This window comes from Sceloporus occidentalis, unplaced genomic scaffold (genome assembly GCF_023333645.1).
Source record: "Sceloporus occidentalis isolate IW3139 unplaced genomic scaffold, rSceOcc1.0.p SCAF_2, whole genome shotgun sequence".
In the NCBI taxonomy this organism is placed as follows: domain Eukaryota; kingdom Metazoa; phylum Chordata; class Lepidosauria; order Squamata; family Phrynosomatidae; genus Sceloporus; species Sceloporus occidentalis.
The window spans coordinates 107,666,488-107,685,248 of record NW_028316982.1 but is presented as its reverse complement, the minus strand read 5'-3'; the positions used below and the strand labels follow the sequence as shown (position 1 = coordinate 107,685,248).

The window sequence follows — 18,761 nt, the reverse complement described above, 5'->3', positions numbered from 1 at the left end:
TGAACACCAGCCATTGGGAATTCAGGAAATCCTGATCTGAAGACAAAAGCAATGTTTCATCAAAAAAGGAGTGGGCTCAGTATAGCAGATTGATGACACAACGTCATCTCCTTCCATCAAGGATTCAGAACACCAAAGGCAGAAAAGGCACCTGCCGCCCCAAGAGCAATTCAAGACTTTGACCTTTCTACTATAGATATACTGAGACAGCCACTAGGCTACTCCAGAAGGCATGCCATTACGTTCCCTGTTCCCCATAGCCATCTTGTGTCATATTGCATCAGAAACAATGTCCTGTACAATGAAGAACAGTAATCAAGAAAACAAAGGCTGATGGGTCATGACAATGCAGGCTGCTCCATGGATGTTCTGGGATGAAGCAGCTCTGCATTAAAAGAAAAAGTTAACCACACCAGAAACCCGCATCCACAATTGTTAAGCCATGTCAAAACAGTACAATAAAAAACTAATTCCCCAAATGTCTGCACTGTTAGAAGAACTGAATAGGATATCCTTTCCTTCCCAATTAGACAGTGTGCTTCACTGCCAAATAGCTTTTTATTTGGCAGCCACATCCATTTACTCGGATTTCTTGACTTTCTTAATGCGGATGTGTATCCTGTGAAGATCTTGGGGAGACTGCCAATTGGCAGACTTTCCCCCCTGCTTATTTAGCTGAAAAAAGAAAAGGCTGGGAAATCCCCCCACCCCCAGCTTTCCGGACATATAAATCAGGATTATTTAAAGGCTAGATGACTCAAGAAGAGCCCAAGGAGTATGATAAAGGCCCAGAGGGCTGCATTTTGGGAAGCTGCTCTGTATTTCCTCTGTATTTCCTGACATACATATTTCTGAAACATTTAGATGGTTTAGCTGAGTAATCATGAACTTGTGCCAGGATAATCCTGAAGGTTTTTAAAAACAAATATACCTCATAATTTTCTGAGAGCCCTTTGATCCTGCCCAATCTCCCCTGTTTAAGAACAGACAGCATGCCTTACAGCATAAGCCACTTGAGTCCCAGCTTTGAGAAAAATAAAATACAGCACAATACAATTGTGGGTTGCAAGTGAGGATGTGAAGAAATCTAATCAAATGACTCATTTTCAACAAGACACTGTGTTGGGAGTTCATTAACTTCCATGAGATCTCTCACCTCCAGAAGAAGACAGCAAGCATTTGTTTTTGCCAAGATTTCCATAATTTGTGCAAAATGTCTCTTGGTAAAACTGTTGGCCAGAATCCTCTATGCACTGAGTTGTTATGTAGCCATAGTCTGTAATGAATCCAAGCCCCCATTTACTGATCAGCAGCCACTGCTCTTGAAAGGGCTCTGTTCCCTTGTTGCCAGGAAGCAACTGACTGATATTCCCACCTCCCCATATGAGCTATTACAACTGGGACAGATAGAAACAAGGTCCATGTTGCTACTCCATTTGCAGCTGAGATTACTTACACAAGGAAAGGTGGTGAGTGTCAGTCACCTGCTTCCTGAGCAACTAAGGTGCAGAACCCGCATTGAATGCAGTGGCAGCTAACTAGTAAGTGGGGACTGGGGGACTTTCACAGTCCTAGGTATTTCCTAAACAAGGGGATCCCTTAAACAAGGGGATACATAGGGATCATGAATACAAAGCAGTCTAACTACCCAATAGGATTATAACCACAGTTTTTCCCCTTTGTGAAACAAAGCTTGCTTGCATGTGCACACAAACATGCACATACACACACATAGCAAACAAAGGATGGGCTGATTGAGGAAAATTATGCATACAACCCATCTTCTGCTGATCATTTTTTACAAGGCCAAGTCTCTTCTCCAATTTCTACTTTACATGAGGTAGAGACCATAATCAACATTTTTGTTCATATCTTAGCTTTTTAAACTGAGATAATGTCCAAATACCCCGAAGGCACCAAATCCCAACTGACTGTGGAAGTTAAGGAGGGTCAGCCCTAGTTAGTACCTGGATAGTAGAGTGCCAATGAATGCCAGGTACAATAAGTGGATTTCAGAGGTGGGAAATGTCAAAATCACTTCTGAGTATTTCTTGCCTAAGAAACCCCTATGAAACTGGTTTTCTACATACATCAACAGGTGACTTGAAAATACAGTGGATCCTTGTTATACGCTGGGGTTTGGTTCCAAGATCCCCCGTGATTAACAAAATCTGTGGATGCTCAAGTCCCATTAAATATGATGACATAGCAAAATGGTGTCCCTTATAAAAAATGCAAAATCAAGGTTTGATATTTGAAAATTATACTTTTTTAAAAATATTTTCAAACCATGGATGCTTGAATCCGTGTATAAAAAATCAGTGTATAAGAAGGACCGACTGTACATGCAAACAGACACACATACAACTTTGTAAAAGGGGACAGCTTCTACTAATATATTAATATTTATAGGTTTAGAATGTATTGAAGGTACGAAGTAGCTGCAGCTCATTTCCACCCACCCCACCCTGAGCACTGACTGTAGTTTTTGGGCAAAGTCTTCTCAGCACAAGAATTATATTGACAGTACAGATGTGACTTCAGCAAAAGGTTTTAAATGTACATAGTTTTAGTCACACACTACCCTCAGCAAATAGTTCCAAAAGTCTGTGGAAAAATAAATACAAGTATGCAATAAAAATAGCTGCAGACATTGCAGCAATGTCCTCTTCTTTGAAAAGGTATTATATCATCCAAACAGCTTGAAATGTTGTGTCTCTTGTCCTTCAAACCTGATCCTTACGCAGATTTAGCAGTAGTTTTCAGATACAGATGCCCAAATATGAAAAGTTAAATGAGCACACAGGGTCTTCCTTAAGCTCCCAATTAAGCTTTGAGCACTTCTGATTTCAGATAATTAAAACAAAAAATTAGAACTAAAGCATTCTTTGGCACAGTTTTAATTTTTTAAAATTACAATTACAGTACAGAGCTTGTTTCATAATCCATGATTTCCCCACAACACTTTAAGTAATTAAAGAGAACCCTAAATGGATTAATGAAAAACATATATCCCATTATCTGCTCAATATGTCCCCCACAAAAAATAAATAAATTAAATTTAAAAACCCAAAGAAGTTTTAATTTTCCTGTAGTTCATACTGTCTATCTCTTCAGAGCAACAATGTCTTCTACACTGTTAAACCAATGAAAGTTTCAGCTCTAGAATAGGGGAGGAACAAGTTGAGAGAACACCAGTTCCCCAAAATGGAACATGCCAGCTTATTTATGGTCAAATGTGAAGGTAACAGGAATAGTTATACTATTTATTATCACTCTCTTGTTCTCCCTCTCCCTGTTTTGCTTTCTCTCAGTCTGTCTCTTTCTCTCTCTTCCGTCGTTTCCCATCTATGGGTTTTGTTTCTTTGGGCTAATAGCAGTGTCACTGAGCTTTATGAGTCAATAATCTGCTGCCTAACCTTTGATAAGAGGACAAGGGCAGGTAATTATTACTGTAGCTTGCTTTTTCCTCACTGCCATAGTCAAGAGGCTGACAGAACTTTAATTATAGCATCAGGCAAGCCAGGCCTGGCAGTGTTGTCTGCTAAAATGTCAGGAACAGATCCCTGGTCCTTCTCTAAGCAGCAGGCCTGCAAGATCACACACATACTGCTATGCTCCAGTGGCCAATTTGGCCAGTGATCCATGGCTGTTTCCTTGTTATATATATATAGCAACAGATCAGCAGTGAAGTCGGAAATCTGTGTCTCACCTGATGTCATGTATCAGCAACCCATTCCAGGTTTGCTTGGGAAAATGAAATCCTCAGGTGACACCAATATTTTGGGCAGCCACAATAGAAAGAATGAAAGAATATTCAAAAATATTTGAAGAATGATCAAAAATATGTTTTGTTAGTGTTAGGAAGCCCTTGAAAAAAGAATCCTGGACTGATGAGTCTGTTCGCAGTTCAGGATTTATCCTCTTTAAAATTTGCACATGGCTTTTTTGGTGCAGCAAACAGCATTTTCTATGTTGAAAATGGCAAAAAACAAACAAACAAAAATACACAAATAAAAAACCCTCATGTGAATTTTGGGCAGAACAAGTCTCTAACAACAGCATTTTCTGCAAAAGAAACACCATATTTTTTTATCTTTGTTGTTGTTGTGTGCCTTGAAGTCATTTCCAACTTATGACTCTAATGTGAACCAACCACAGGGTTTTCTGGGGCTGAGGATGTGTCTCACCCAAGTTCATTCTGTGGGTTTCTGTGGCCAAGGTGGGAATTAAACCCTGGTCTTCAGAGTCATAGTCAAACCACTTTACCATGCTGGCTCTATACATAAGCCCTATTCAGACAATCTCACACTGAACATAGTAAATGTACAAAGAGTGTGAGAACGATGGTCTGTTTCCTTTGCCCCCTATGCATGGAGGGCCCTACATTAGGATGGGCACACTTCTACAGGGAGGCCTTCGACTTTAGAAAGTCACCTCCCATGCTTAGAGGAGATGGGAACAGCAAGGGAGCAGCTAAGATTAATTCTCTCTCTCTTTATCTCTCTGCATATCTGCTGCTGTCAGTTTAACAACACCTGCATGGGATGAACGGAATGTCCTTCCTGCCTGTTTTTAGTTGTTCACTGGAAATGCTGTTTCTAGTGGTCTTCGCACCACAGCTTTGTATATAGATCTGGGAAAGCCATAAGGCTAAAAGACCAAGCTACTGAAACCTTTGTTCAAATTAATTGCCTTCTCTTCTAGGGAGACTTTAAAATGACAGTCCAAGAACACGTACCTTAGTGTGCGCATCCACGACAGCACCTTGGTTGACAAGGACCTCAGCCACCTTGACGCGGTCTTCTTGGGCAGCCAGGTGGAGTGGAGTCAGCCCACTCTGTAAGACAGAGGCAGAAAATTAATTCCTTGCAAAAAAAGTTGAATTCCAGTGTGCTAGGTGCACATTATAATGCACAGCAAAGGTTGTGCTGCCTTCCTGAACTTAATGAGGGTCCAGTAGAATACAGTCCTGTGCTTTGTCAACACTCCTTAAGCATGTCCAATGACATGTAACACTAATCAACAAGCAGATGGTGTGGTGGCAATCCCAGCTGCCATGTTTCTTAAAAGGAATATTATTTTTGTGTGATGTTACAGTGCATTATGTCACCTTTCTTGATCAGCCTTAATAATTCAAGATTTCTGGTGAACAGTTTGTTAGAGGTTTTTTTGGGGTGGGTGGATGCTACATCAGCATTCATTCCAGAGTAATACCAGCACGTATCATCTATGCACTGTAGGCCATACATTACTGGATTGTAATTCCCATCAGCTCCCACCATTAGCTATTCTGCTTAGGGATCATAGGAGATACAGTCCAAAAGCCACACACTCCTCTATAAGTTTTGATTACTTCAAAGTGTTTTACAAACATTATCATGCAAATCTGCCTCTGAATAAATTTGCAATGCTTGTTGCTATTTTGCTCTAATGCTTGGTTTTTTTCCTCCACTCTTTTTCACCCTAAGCCTTTTTTTAAAACAGTTTTGCTAACAGGATAGATGACATTGCAGTAAGTGACAGATGATTTAAGAGGCAGGCTTAAGCACTTAAGTCAATTTGTTGATGAAGCTTTTTCCCACAGATCCAAATAGTTCTCATTAAACTGAACAGAGTTCAGGTGACTCCCACCTTACACGGTTTGCTGGTCCAGGCTTGCTGCCAATTCAGCCTGGTTAGAAATGCACACTTGGAAAATATCCATTTTAGAATGGTTAAAAGCAGGGCTTTTCTATTTTGATTTGAAATTTGCACATCTTAAGGCACACATTTACAAAAATATATACACATGCATGTGTACAAACATTTCAAAACTGCTGTCACAACATCCAAACATTCATCTCCTCTTTTAACTAGCTTTCTCTGGTCTAACTTTTCAATATATATAGCACACAGAAAAAGGGCAAAATTATGTATATCTATAATTATTCAGAAGCCTTTAAAAGGGAGTCAGCCAGCATGGGAATAATCTGACCAAGAATGCTGACTAGCTGGAACAACAATGGAACACAGAAAATATTAAGGTCGGTGTGTGCATGAAACACAATAAAGAGGGAAGATGGAGATTAACATGAACTCAGTTTGTTTCTGTACTAATGTCTTCCCCAAATAATTTGCTTATTATTTTCACAGTTAAAGGTTGCTTTTCCATATTCAGCCAAAGATCCATCTGCTTCAATACCCTGCTTCCAACAGAAGCAGACCAACTCCTTCTGGGATCTCATAATTAAGGAATTAATTATTACTAGCACAAGACCTGTGAAATCCTCTGAGAATTTGTGGCTGGGAAAACAGATGGGAATTTTCTAGATTCTCATCTCATTTCCCATTATTCCAGCCATTTGAAACAAACAAGATATTTTACTGCCTAAGGTCAAGAATAGGATGGCACGCCACTTAATTTTCATGTACAGAATCAGACTACATTGGCAGCTGAACATTTCTTCTGCACTGGCCATGGAAAAGCACTTCTCTACCATACCTGAAGGCAGCAGGTCAGCTTAGGGGTGCAGGGTTAGCAATGTAACATGGAGTACTCTCCTCCACCATCTTGTTGCTGCCACCCAAGGATATGCTACCTTAGGGAACTGTTTCATTCTTGTTAATGGAAGTTCTTGCCCTGGGAATGAGGAATCAGTTTAGGACTGGGTGGAGGGTTTTTTTACAATGCCATTTCACATACTGCTTGCCTTAATTACTGTTTACCTGCTCCTACAGTGCAGAGAGAATGTACTTGAAATGAGTAGCTGTGGCCAAAGCAGTAATTTCCTTTTTAAAATATATCCTTCCAACACCAGCCAGGACATTTTCTCCCACTGCCTTTTACTTTGTTCACTTGTATCATTTTGGTCTTGGACATGATAAGATGTGACAGAAATGAATTAACTAGCTTTACAGAAGGAGTGATTGTATATATGTGTATCTAATAATGCTACACTGCTGATCTCCTTTATTTTCAAAATAATGCTGTGATTTGGCCCATGGGATACAAAAACAGTGATAGCCTTTCTCAGGGGCAGGAGGGATGATTAATGCAGCATACATATTTTGACACAAATAGATTTTCAGAAACATTCAGTGCCTGATGACCTGGGGAGCTTTCCTAAGAGGAGTCCTGTGTTCAGTACTTGGGCTGGGTTGAAGATGTCCTCAGGAAAGAATTGAGCACTAATTGAGCCGTTCAACAGTGGAACACACTCCCTCGGAGTGCGGTGGAGTCTCCTTTGTTGGGGGTCTTTAAACAGATGTTGGATGGCCATCTGTTGGGAATGCTTTGATTGAGAGTTCCTGCATGGCGGGGTGGTGGTGGATTGGATGGCCCTTGTGATCTTTTCATACTCGGCCTGCCGGCGCATGTTTTTACTCCAGAGGGACGGCACAGCCCCCAAACTGCTCGCCATCACTCCAGAGTAAAAAGAACCTAGAGAAAATGGGTTCTTTTTGCACCGCCATAGTTATGTCACAAGACATAAGTGCCGTGGCATGACATGCGGATGCTATGCGTATGTTACATCATAATGGTGGCACCCGTATACACAGGGACACCACCATTACTGCACTGCCAGCACATATTAGGGTTAGGGACCATGTGGTTGCCGCATGGTCCCTAACTCTAATATTGGCATCAGCATGGCGCTTTTGCGCAGTCTGTACTGCACCCAAGATTCCATGATCCTAAGCCCAGTCAGCAGGTGTACAAATGGGATGTTAAAAAGAAAATACTGCAAGGGAGTTTCCACTCCTGCATGCTGCTCACAGACCACTGGGAAATCAAAGCAGGTGCCTGAACTGAGAACAGGTGATAAGGAACTGGCTTGCTGACAATTCACTTCTTGCACAAATCAAACAACTTGCCCACTGAATTATGAATCATAGAAATTCACTCTGATATCCCTCCTTTTCTTCAGAGGACTGAGCTATGCACTCTATCACCTTCTTTCCTTTTCTGACCAACCATGATCAGAAAACATGGATGCAGGAGCAAACAATCAGCGCAAATTCTTATGGGACCTCTGCCATGGTCCAGAAGGAGACAGACCTCACCCTTATGTAACAGAGGAGGAGTCTTGAAACATAATAAACCTTGAGAAGCTGGAAAACTCTTTTGACAGACAAAGGGGTTGTTCAGATGGTGAACATAATCCAGTATGAATCCAGGTTGAATCTCCGTTGTTCACATGCAACCCAAATGCACCCAATTAAGTTTATGGGAGGGGCTGCCTAAAACCCCAGTTAACCTTGGATAATTGTTACCAAGTATCTTCTCGATTTTTTTTAAAAAAAGATTTGTATCATTGGCAATGTGGAATGGATGGGGAACGGATGGGGAACGGAATAGAACGAGTGAGGGACCTTGCGTGCAGTAAAATGCATCCCCCACTCATTCCTGGCTCCTTCCATTCCATTCTCGTCCCTGCCTGGAGCCCGTGGTGTGATGAGGTTCAATAGTTTGCCACCCTCTGGGCTATTGAAGATGTCCATCTCAAATCTATCCTCACATTTCTACTTCAACTTTCTGTAGACTTTACACTAGGGGTGCACAATTTGCTGCCTCCATTTGTGTACTTCCTCATGTGTCCCTGGTGCTGATCTTCCTCCCCAGCCAGCAGCTCCAAAGTAGCTGACTATCTAATGAGAAATAGAGATTTAAGTTTCCTCCCCCCCATCAATGGCTCCAGAGCAGCTAGTGTTACTCCTTGTTACTGTTGCTTTGTGCCTTCAAATTGATTCTGACTTATGGTGACACTAAGGTGAACCCGTCACAGGTTTTTCTGAGGCTGAGTGTGTGTGACTTGACCAAGGTCACCCAGTGGGTTTCCATGGCCAAGCAGGGATTCAAATCCTGGTCTCCAGAGACATAGTCCAACACCCAGCTTTAGTGCTGCTGCTTCCATGCTGTTAATATTGAAGTGAAAGCAGAAGTGCCCATTAGAGTACAGTGGGAGTAGAGGTTCCCATTCCCATAGTGACTGATGTAGCATTCCCCCTATCCCTTCAATCTTGCATTTTATTACTTGGGAAGGGAGTCAGAATGAAGCCTCTTACATGTATCTGTTTGTGCAATACAGCCTGCTGCCTGCTTCCCACAATACCAGTTGCAGTCCGAATGTTGGAGCAACATTCCAGCTCAGTTGCCCTTGACTACAATAATCTTGCCGCATTCTCTGTCCTATACTTTGTTGTCTCCAGTTTTGATGCTGGACCTAATGTATTTCAAGAATTTTAACTTGTCCTTCTACCACATTAAAACATAAATACATAAATAAAGTTCCCAGAGTAGTTTATGTGCAATTAAAACCAAATATGAAGGAAAGAAGAGTTTCTGAAAGACTTACCCTATGTGCCCCACTTTACTGCCTGCTTACCAAATTCTACAACCCATCTATAGCGGGATGTCTGCAAACCTATGACCTGCTTAATCCTGACACTACCACCTCCAGCCTACATAGGTGTTCTTTTTTCTTTAGGAACCAGGAAGCAGTGTAACTAGTTTGAAACACTAACAACCTCAGTCTGGCTAACTGTACTGCAATTGTACTGCTGGCCAGGTAACAAGTTCTCAGCTACCCCAGGCAGTCATGTATTATAGAGGTTACTTGGTATGCAGAGACAATTGTTGTGACGAAAAACTGTCAGTCAGGCACACATATTGTAGCCTTATCTCCTCCACTTATGACCTTTCTGTGTAGACTGTTGTTGTGTACCTTCAAGTCATTTCTGATTTCTGATGTCCCTAAGGCAAACCTATCATAGGTTTTCTTGGCAATGTTTGTTCAGGGGGGCTGCCACTGTCCTGTTCTGAAGCTGAGAGAGTGTGACTTGCCTAAGTCCACCCAGTTGGTTTTCATGGTGGAACCAGGATTTGAACCCTAGTCCTAGTCCTGTGCTCGAACCACTACACCACACTGGCTGTTATGTGTAGATAGAGAAGACCAAAGGAGCAGTAACTACTTTAGGCTGAACATGGTTGCAAAGCTTCACATGAATGTAGAACCGTCTTCTTAGGATTCCCAACCACAGGGAGCTCTGCGATCATTTTCATCTGAATGCCATTACAGTCCATTTGCAAATCTTCCCCATAAACACAGGGCTGGCAATGGGACTGACACATGGATCTTCAGTTCTTTCTGCATGATTTGGAAACAGAAAGCCTGACTATGAGAAGGCATTGTGTTTAAAGTACAGAAGCAATTGGTACATCATAGTGGAGCAGGCCTTGTTTTGTCACCTCACTTACACAAAGGTTTTACTCCATTTCAGAGAGGTGAACATAGGCCTTTAAGCAAACAGAAGAAAGCACACTTACCTTGTTGCTCAAATTCACATTGGCATTCCTTGTGAGAAGTAAAGACACCATGTCCACATGGCCCTCCTGTGAGGCAAGATGCACTGGAGCAATGCCTTGTCTGGTCACAGCATTCGCATCAGCACCATACTCCAACAATGTAGTTGCAATATCCATCTGGTTCTTCTTGGCAGCTATGTGCAGTGGCGTGTAGCCATTCTGTCAACCAAAAGATGTTTGGTTATCAGCTTATACAAGACCGATTAGGAATACTGACTTTCTTTCAAATAGCCTGACTGATTTACAAATCTCAATTTCATATGCGTGTCCATCAGGAAAGTACAATATATATATAAATGTACTTCATGAAGTGACAACAATTTTGCATATTTTTTTTAAAAAAAATACTTTTCACCACTGGGGATCTTTTTTGTAAAAAAATTAAAAAATTGTGCAAAATACATGCTGTTTAAATGAGTGTTAAGTGTTTTTGCTTTTGCTCAGGGACTAAGAAACTTATGGTGTTTTAACATTTTCCCCCAATGGGATATTTCAGTGTGTTGAGATATCCTTTCTTAACAAAGAAAAGTACGCTTGTAAATATTCTTCATATTTTCATTATCCATATTTTCAAGGGTTCCTTTGCTCACAAACACTGGGTAGTCATAGGGCAGTGGTTCTCAACCTTCCTAATGTTGCAACCCTTTAATACAGTTCCTCATGTTGTGGCGACCCCCCCAACCATAAAATTATTTTTGTCTTGGTTCCTAAGAATCAGAAATATGTGTTTTCCGATAGTGTTAGGCAACCTCTGTGAAAGGGTTGTTTGACCCCGAAAGGAGTCGCGACCCACAGGCCGAGAACCTCTGTCATAGAAAAAGCATTATTCTTTTTTTTTTTTTTTTGATATTTCATTTGAATACTCTTGTAAAAATATATCAATAAAAGTTAAAAATTATTTTTATCGCTTAGATATGGGAATACTTCACTTCACTGAATTCCACAAAATACTTAGGTGCATTTTTGTTTGCTTGTCATTTAAAACAGATTGTTGGTTTTTGTTAAAATTCTAGACAGCTCAAGAAAGTTTAGGAAGGAAAACTCAAGGACAAAAATCCATTAGGATAGAACAGGGATTTTCCTGTTCTCCTAGTCCCCTCCTCTTTATACCCATCTTCCCTAGTGAAGAATGTGAAGGTAGAAATCTGATCTATTGAAAATACTGAGGCAGCAAAAACTATAATAGTATCAGCAATGTGGCTCTCAGGATACAGGACTAGATATACGTTAGGAGGTTAATGACACATGGTGATGTTAACAAAAGTTCAAGCAGAAATCTTGAATAAAGGGTCAGAGATCCTCCAAGATTATCTCTCAGCAACATGCTGGAATCTCACACTTCATTCTCCTGTACAATAGTTGAACAGGTGTACTGAGATGAAGGGTAGGGTCTTATGTTGTATAGGCCATATCCTGGATAGCGAGGCTGGCCTAAGATGTCATGCTGCCTGAACAGAAAGACAAAATATTATCTCCCTTGCCATTCCACGTACAGAAACCAATCAGAATGGTAGCTGACTTTTACTCCAATACTGCTTCCACTGCACTCGAGGGCCAAAGGTAGGTGAGGAGAATGAAGGCTGGCTGTGTGATACATATACCAGCCCTTACATCTTTCTTCTGCCACTTCCTATCCTTCCCCATGTGCCAGCTGGTGGCTGCCTTACTCTGTCTATTGATATTGCCAGCCTACTGGAGAGCCACCAAAACCTGAAAAATGAGAACCTCTTGTTATCTTTGCAAAGTCTGAAGCCTTGATAAAGGTTAATTTAATTGAAATGGACCTAGAAGGGAAGGTATAATGTTTGTGAAGAGGGGGAAAAAAGGACCTGTGAATGTTGATTTCTCAGAGAGCCCTAATTCTCTCATGAGGCTTGACTCCTGGATTCCCCATTGATTACATTTTGTTTGAAATAAGTTACATCCTGCCTCACCCTTCTAGTTTTAGAAACTGGTTACAGTGACAAAAAGAATAAGTGAGGGCATTTGGAAGGAATACATTTAAATGAATAACAAGGAATAGATGGGAAGAGAAGATAGCCGGCGGTGAACAGATGTGCATTTTGAAAACAATAAAGAACACTGTAGCACCTTAAAAGCCAACAAATTTATTAGGGCATAAGCTTATTACAGCATAAGCTTGGTATGTGTTTATAGCTCTCAGGTACATGAAGAGACTGGTGTGCAGCTATTAGCTTGATGGCTTACTGAGATGGAATACTGTTCTAATGGTTCAAGCAGAAAGGAAGAGAGTGAGAGAGAACAATAAAGAAAGAAAAAAGCCTGCTGAAGGAGATCATTTGAGTCTGAGAAATAGTACCTTTATTTATCAGACCAAATGTCTAATGGGAGTAGGAAATCATCTGCCATCACCATATAATCTTTTAGCTGACTGCACAATATACAGCCCAAGGCAGTGGGGAAGGCTCTCATTAATTCTGGTACTGATGCTCAGTTTGGTTCACTTCTGCGTCTTGCATACTGAAACATGCCTTGTTTTAGAAAGCCTCCTGGCAGGCACCAAAAAGCCAAAGTGGCAGCTGCTAACCAATTTGGTTAGAGACGAGTGAATCAAGTGACCCAATCTATAATTTCTGGTTCTCTTTCAAGCCTGTAATTTCATCTTTTTTGCTTGTTGGTTTGTTACGGACAACCACTGGCTCCAGGCATAAGAGTAGCCCCTGCCCCTAGGAAAAGGAAGGATGCTTTGCAACAGCTTCATTTCTTTCAAAATTAAAATAGGTCAGTGCCCTGTCCCCTACATAAAGAGTGTACTTAAGTTGTTGCGTTATTTCGTATCATTGCACTGCAATGCTAAAGCTTTGGAAGTCTGCCCAGTTTATCTCCAGAGGCAGAGTGAAGGCGTATTGCCCACAAAACGAGATCCTGCTTATGCTTCAAGCTCTTCATATGAATCTGATTTGCCTTTTCTTCCCAATACATAGCAAGTGACCTACAGCTTATTCTAAGATTTCCCGCCATGATCTTTCTTCTCTGTTCATGCAAAAGGATCTGACAACTATGCATTTAATAATCCACTGGAAGGCAATCCAAAGGGAATTCTTTGTTCATTTTTTAAAGTCCTTTTGACAAAGTCTTAAAATATATATCTGAAATTGGAGAGCTCTGCTATTGGAATGAAGAATATTAACCATGCTTGTTATCATGGTATCTGAACATATTTTAGGTGTAACAACAATAACAACATTTTTTAACCCTGCATTTCATTCAGATACTATTTGCTTTGCCCCATACCAATCAGAATGGGTAGGGGGCAGTGAGGTTGGAGGGATCTTAGCATAGCACTAGGGCCACAATCATAAAATATGAAACTGGTCCTCATCTTTTCCATCAGATGAATAAGTGATCAGTCCTTAAGTCTCTTTCCAGTCTTGTGGTAATAAACTGCCACAGAAATTCTTACTTACAACAACAGTGTAGTCGTTTTTGTAAAAGACCATGTTGTATTTTTTAAAATTAAAATTGTGTCACCTGTATTTTCAGTGAAATCTTAGAGGAACAAGGACCATTGGACTCTTCCACACAAGCACACATAGAATTGCACTCATAATATAAAAAGATAAACATGAAGCTGGAGGCAAGAAGTGTTTCTCTTCTGGGTCCAATAATTACTTTCTGGAATCTTATCTTTTAAAAACTATGGATCCTCCATGTACTGAAACTCTTTATGGCATATTGCCTGGTGTACTCTGAAATGCAAGTTTCTTGCTGTGTGCCTTCAAGTCTTACCCAACATATGGTGACCCTAAGGTGAACCTATCATAGGGGTTTTTTTGGGGCAAGTTTCTTCAGAGGGGGTTTGCCATTGCCATTCTCAGAGGTTGAGAACATGTGACTTGCCCAAAGTCACCTAGTGGATTTCCATGATCAAGCCAGGATTTGAACCCTGGTCTTCCAGTGTCCTAGTCCAACGCTCAAACCATTACACCACACTGGCTTTTAAAAACTGTTGATTTTCCATGAACAGAAACTCTTTATTGAATGTTGCCTGGTGTACCCTGAAAAGGAATGTACTGAGAGTATTTTAATTGTTCGAAATCTAGGCAATTCACAAACACTTATGATGCCACATAGATGCTGGATCAAACAATCATGCAAGGATCTTACCTGGACTTTTTCCTGCTTAACTTCCATGTTCCTTGTAAATGGATTAGAAAGAAAAAGTACACAGAAATGCACCCTGTTGAGGTGACATTTCGCCCTCAAATATAAAGCTAGTACCCATCAGCAGAAGAGGTGAGGAATGAGGCCTCAGATTTAAGTTCTTCGTGGCATTCACTTATCCTCTTTCCCTGTCATTCCTATATATCACTAAAATTATATAATAGCAACAGAATGGACTAATATTATCTTGGCCTCTTGTGCCTGGGACTTCTAACCATGTTAATATGAGGTTTTCTTTTAATCAATGGAGATACAAAAAGGTATATTTATCTGAGCTCCTATAAAAATGTAAAGGCATCCCCTAGAATCCCCCCTGATGCATTACACAGGTCAGTGCAATGTTCTCCCCAAGATGAGTGATTACTCCTAATCTCTAGGAGTGTTCTCAAACATACTAATTTCATCAAGTTCTTGCCTTCATCTGAATGTGGCAGTCTCATTTCATACTACTGTCATCTGCTACTACTTTTTGGTTTATCTAGACATTGTTGTATGTCTTTAAGTAGTTTTCAATTTATGGTGACCCTGAGACAAACTTATCACTGAGGTTTCTTGGCAAAATTTACTCAGAGCGATTTGCTATTACCTTCCTCTGAAGCTGAGAGGGTGTGACTTGCCCAGCGTCACCCAGTGGGTTTCCATGGCTGAGAAGGGATTTGAATATAGACTCATGGAGTCCTATTCCAGCACTCAAACCACTATGCAACACTGACACTCCCATCTAGTATAGAGCTATTCAACCAACAGAACTGGTCTAATCTAACTGGGATTAGCAGCTGGATTTATATATTTAAATTAATTCTCTCTCTCTTTGAATTTAATTTTCTCTCTGCATGTGTCTGTCTATGCATGTCTTTTCGACAATGTCTTTCTGGTACTCAAAGCATTACCGTTAGGACACTGTGAGATGACAATGAATGTTTTGTAGTGTGCGTTATACAAAAACCAGGTGAGCTACGAATAGAGAGGTTCATGTTTAGAAAGAAGGCCCACCAGATGAAAAACTGACCTTAGTAAGTGCACACAGAATTGGCACAGCCTGCACTTATAAAAAAACTACCTTCATGGATGAAATCAGGCATCTTCAACATTTTTAGGTAAACGGTTAATATGTTTTTGGAGTTTCACCTGTACTGTGAGCTGACTTTATTGGGCTACATGGAAAATTACAAATTTTAAACATAGAGGTAACAAAATACATTATGGGGATATCCAATTTGTTCACCTTACAAGAAGGTTTCTGCTTTCACCTTGTTAGGACCATGATCTTTGTAGAATAATGTTTTTATCAAAGCCACTGCCACATCACATCTTTTCCCTAACAGCTTTTCCAACATTCTCTAGGTGTGTGTAAAATGTTCCTCAACAGAATGAATAGGATAACAGAGGATGTGTCAAAAAGAAGGAATGGGGGCTGTGGAATGGTTGTATGAAGGTAAACTGGCTGGCCTTTTATTCTTGCAGAGCGAGCACTGATACCTTTGCAGAGGCGTGAGGTGAGGCTCCCTGGTCCAAGAGCAGAAGTGCCACTTTCTGATTATCATAATGTGCCGCAACATGCAGTGGAGTTAAACCACTCTAAAAACACATGCAAAACAAACAGGCATTGTTAGAAAACCACTTTACATAAAAGATTGGAAAAGTAGGTTAAACTAGATTTGGTGAGATTACTGTGATATTAACTAAGGATTTGAAATGGTAAAACAACAACCACAACACCGTACAACACAAAACTCTTTTTAACTTGCAGGCAAATATTCTCCCACATAAGATGCAGTAATAATCACTATCATCATCCCAAACTGTCCAAACAAATAAAGTATTTTTCATGTTTTTCTTAAGACTCAAATAACTTATTGCCCCTCCTGGATTTTAATAACATTAGGATGCTGATGGGGTGAGACTTCTATATTTACATGCTTTCCTACATCAAAACCTCCCTGTACATTTAGAACAGATCTATCACACTGGATAGAAGTAGTAGCCTTCTTGATGGTTTCAGTGTGCAAGAAATAACTGTAAAGCAGACAATCAATCAATCAATCAATCATGGAATTAACTCTGTCCCACCAGTTCTATCCACCACAAAAATGTTCTAAAGATGTACAGTTCAGGAAAGGTTGTATAGAATGTTAGTTTAAGTCTGATTCAGTAAAAAGCTAATTTCATGTAATTTATTTTCTGTGTCCTAGTAAATCCCCTACAGTGTAGTGTCTGAGAACAAATGGGTCATGCTAAGTCAAAACAGGTTGTATAATAAAATGGGTGGATTCTGAAGGTGCACAATACGTCAAGATCCCACCACAGTTGTTTAGGGGAAATCCAGGACAGACTTAATAAAAGCCTGAAGATTTGTGTAAAAAAGCATATAAATATACAAGAGATATCTGCTGCTACTGCTGGTATTTGTCATTGGACTCATAATGGAATGCTCCAGGCTTGACACATTCTGTAGAAGCAAGAAGTGGCTTTTGTCCATTTTACCTTTCCAGCAGCATCTGGAGATGCATTCTTCTGAAGCAGGAGGTTGGCTACTTCAATTTTGCCATACTTGGCTGCCACGTGTAGAGGAGTAAACCCTTTCTGCAAGAGAGTAATTTTCATTAGTTCTTCTCTTTAACATCAATATTTTTAAAAGGATCTCAGCCACAATCAATGTTATAAAAGCTATGGCACGGCTGTGTAAATGCAGAGCATGACAGTGGGCACAGAATTCTGTTCCTTGAAATTGACAGCTTTTACAAAAAGGGAGTTCCTAATCCTAACCCATTGCATATCAAAATAGCATAACATAACAAAAAATATCTTTATTTCAAAGAGGTAACCATGTTTAAAAGTAAGTGATTTATTTCAGCATGATGGTATTTAGCATTTATGGATTATAATCCATTCCTCAAATGCTTGACAGTGGTTTCCAAAACATGAAAACTCATGCTAAAATAAACCTTTTCATCTTGAAGAAATTCTTGAGTGTTTAAAACTACATTTGGCAAAACAGGTGAAGCCAGAGTTTTCAACAAATGAAATATCTTAGAACTGTTGAGAAATTAAATATCAGTGCTGTGGATAATGCATGGCTTTCCCCCCTCAGCAGCAGAATTATACCTGTTTTAATTGTTAGATATCAAAAGCATTATTTTTCAGTATTATTTCTCAATGTTATTTGAATTTTTTACTGTTCTTTTTTTGTAATATTAAATGAATTTTATTACTTTAACAATTTAATGAATGTATTAGTGAATTAAACAATTTTTAAAAAAATCCCTTCAGCTTTTAGCATTAATAAAAAATTTAATTTTTAATTTTAATTTAATTTTAATTTTAAAATTTTAAAATTAAAATTAAGGTTAACGCATTAGCAGTAATCTTTCCAGTGTCTGATCTCAGGCCAGGGTAGTTATACCTTAGTCTGAGAGTTGTCTGACATTTCACAATGCTTCACTCACTCACTCACTCACCCACTCACTCACTCACTCACTCACTCACTCACGGCATTTATTTATTGTCTCTCAACCTACTCAAGCTCCTGAGGCAATACAAAATTAATGCCCTTGGACAGTGATTTTCAAACATGGGTCCTCCAGGTATTGGCACTTCAGCTCACAGAAGCCCTTGTCAGTTTAGCCAACAGTCAGGAATCCTGGGAGATGATGTCCAAAACATCTGGCGGACCAATGTTTGGGAACCACTGTTCTAGAATATCTTTCTTTTTTCATAGCAGCACACTGTGGCTAGGCTTGCCGGCTCAGAATCTGATAGTATTATCCTTAGAATCCACTCATATCTCTGTTACAAGAGGCCATGGTTGCTCCTCCTTATGAAAACATCTATGTATCTGAAGAATTACGGCTTGTACTATTTCTGGTTCCTACAGCACACCTCTTAATGTAGCAAGTTAACAAATCAGGGAAAAGGGTGGGGGAGTAGCATATTCCTCTTGATGTGCTGGTGTATTATATGAAGGAAGATTTTTTTTATGTGGAGGATTTATACATAGGATGTAAATTCATCATCCCCTGCCAGCATTTTAAAAGCCACATTGAATTCAGTTTTGGGAGAAAGGTGGGATAAATACCAGTAAATAAAATATATAAAATAAATGGTACGGTCCAGAATTGTGCCACTTTGCAATGTAGAAAGCCTGTATAAACTTTGGAACTGTCACAGAACTACACATACACAAGGGGAGCCCTGGTGGCACAGTGGTTAAATGCTGGTATTACAGCCA

The 18,761-nt window shown here is 40.0% G+C and overlaps 1 protein-coding gene across 5 annotated transcripts in view; it reads right to left on the bottom strand.

Moving 5' to 3' along the window:
• Positions 1 to 18,761, bottom strand: part of LOC149318843 (ankyrin-3-like) — a 287,610-nt gene that overhangs the window by 113,569 nt on the left and 155,280 nt on the right. For all 5 annotated transcript variants that reach the window (XM_089510546.1, XM_089510547.1, XM_089510548.1 and 2 more), the window contains 4 exons: positions 17,018 to 17,116; positions 16,013 to 16,111; positions 10,310 to 10,507; positions 4,742 to 4,840 (listed from right to left, as the gene is read on the bottom strand). In XM_089510546.1, coding sequence (XP_089366672.1) covers positions 4,742 to 4,840; positions 10,310 to 10,507; positions 16,013 to 16,111; positions 17,018 to 17,116 — 495 coding nt within the window. The remainder of the gene's footprint in view (positions 1 to 4,741; positions 4,841 to 10,309; positions 10,508 to 16,012; positions 16,112 to 17,017; positions 17,117 to 18,761) is intronic.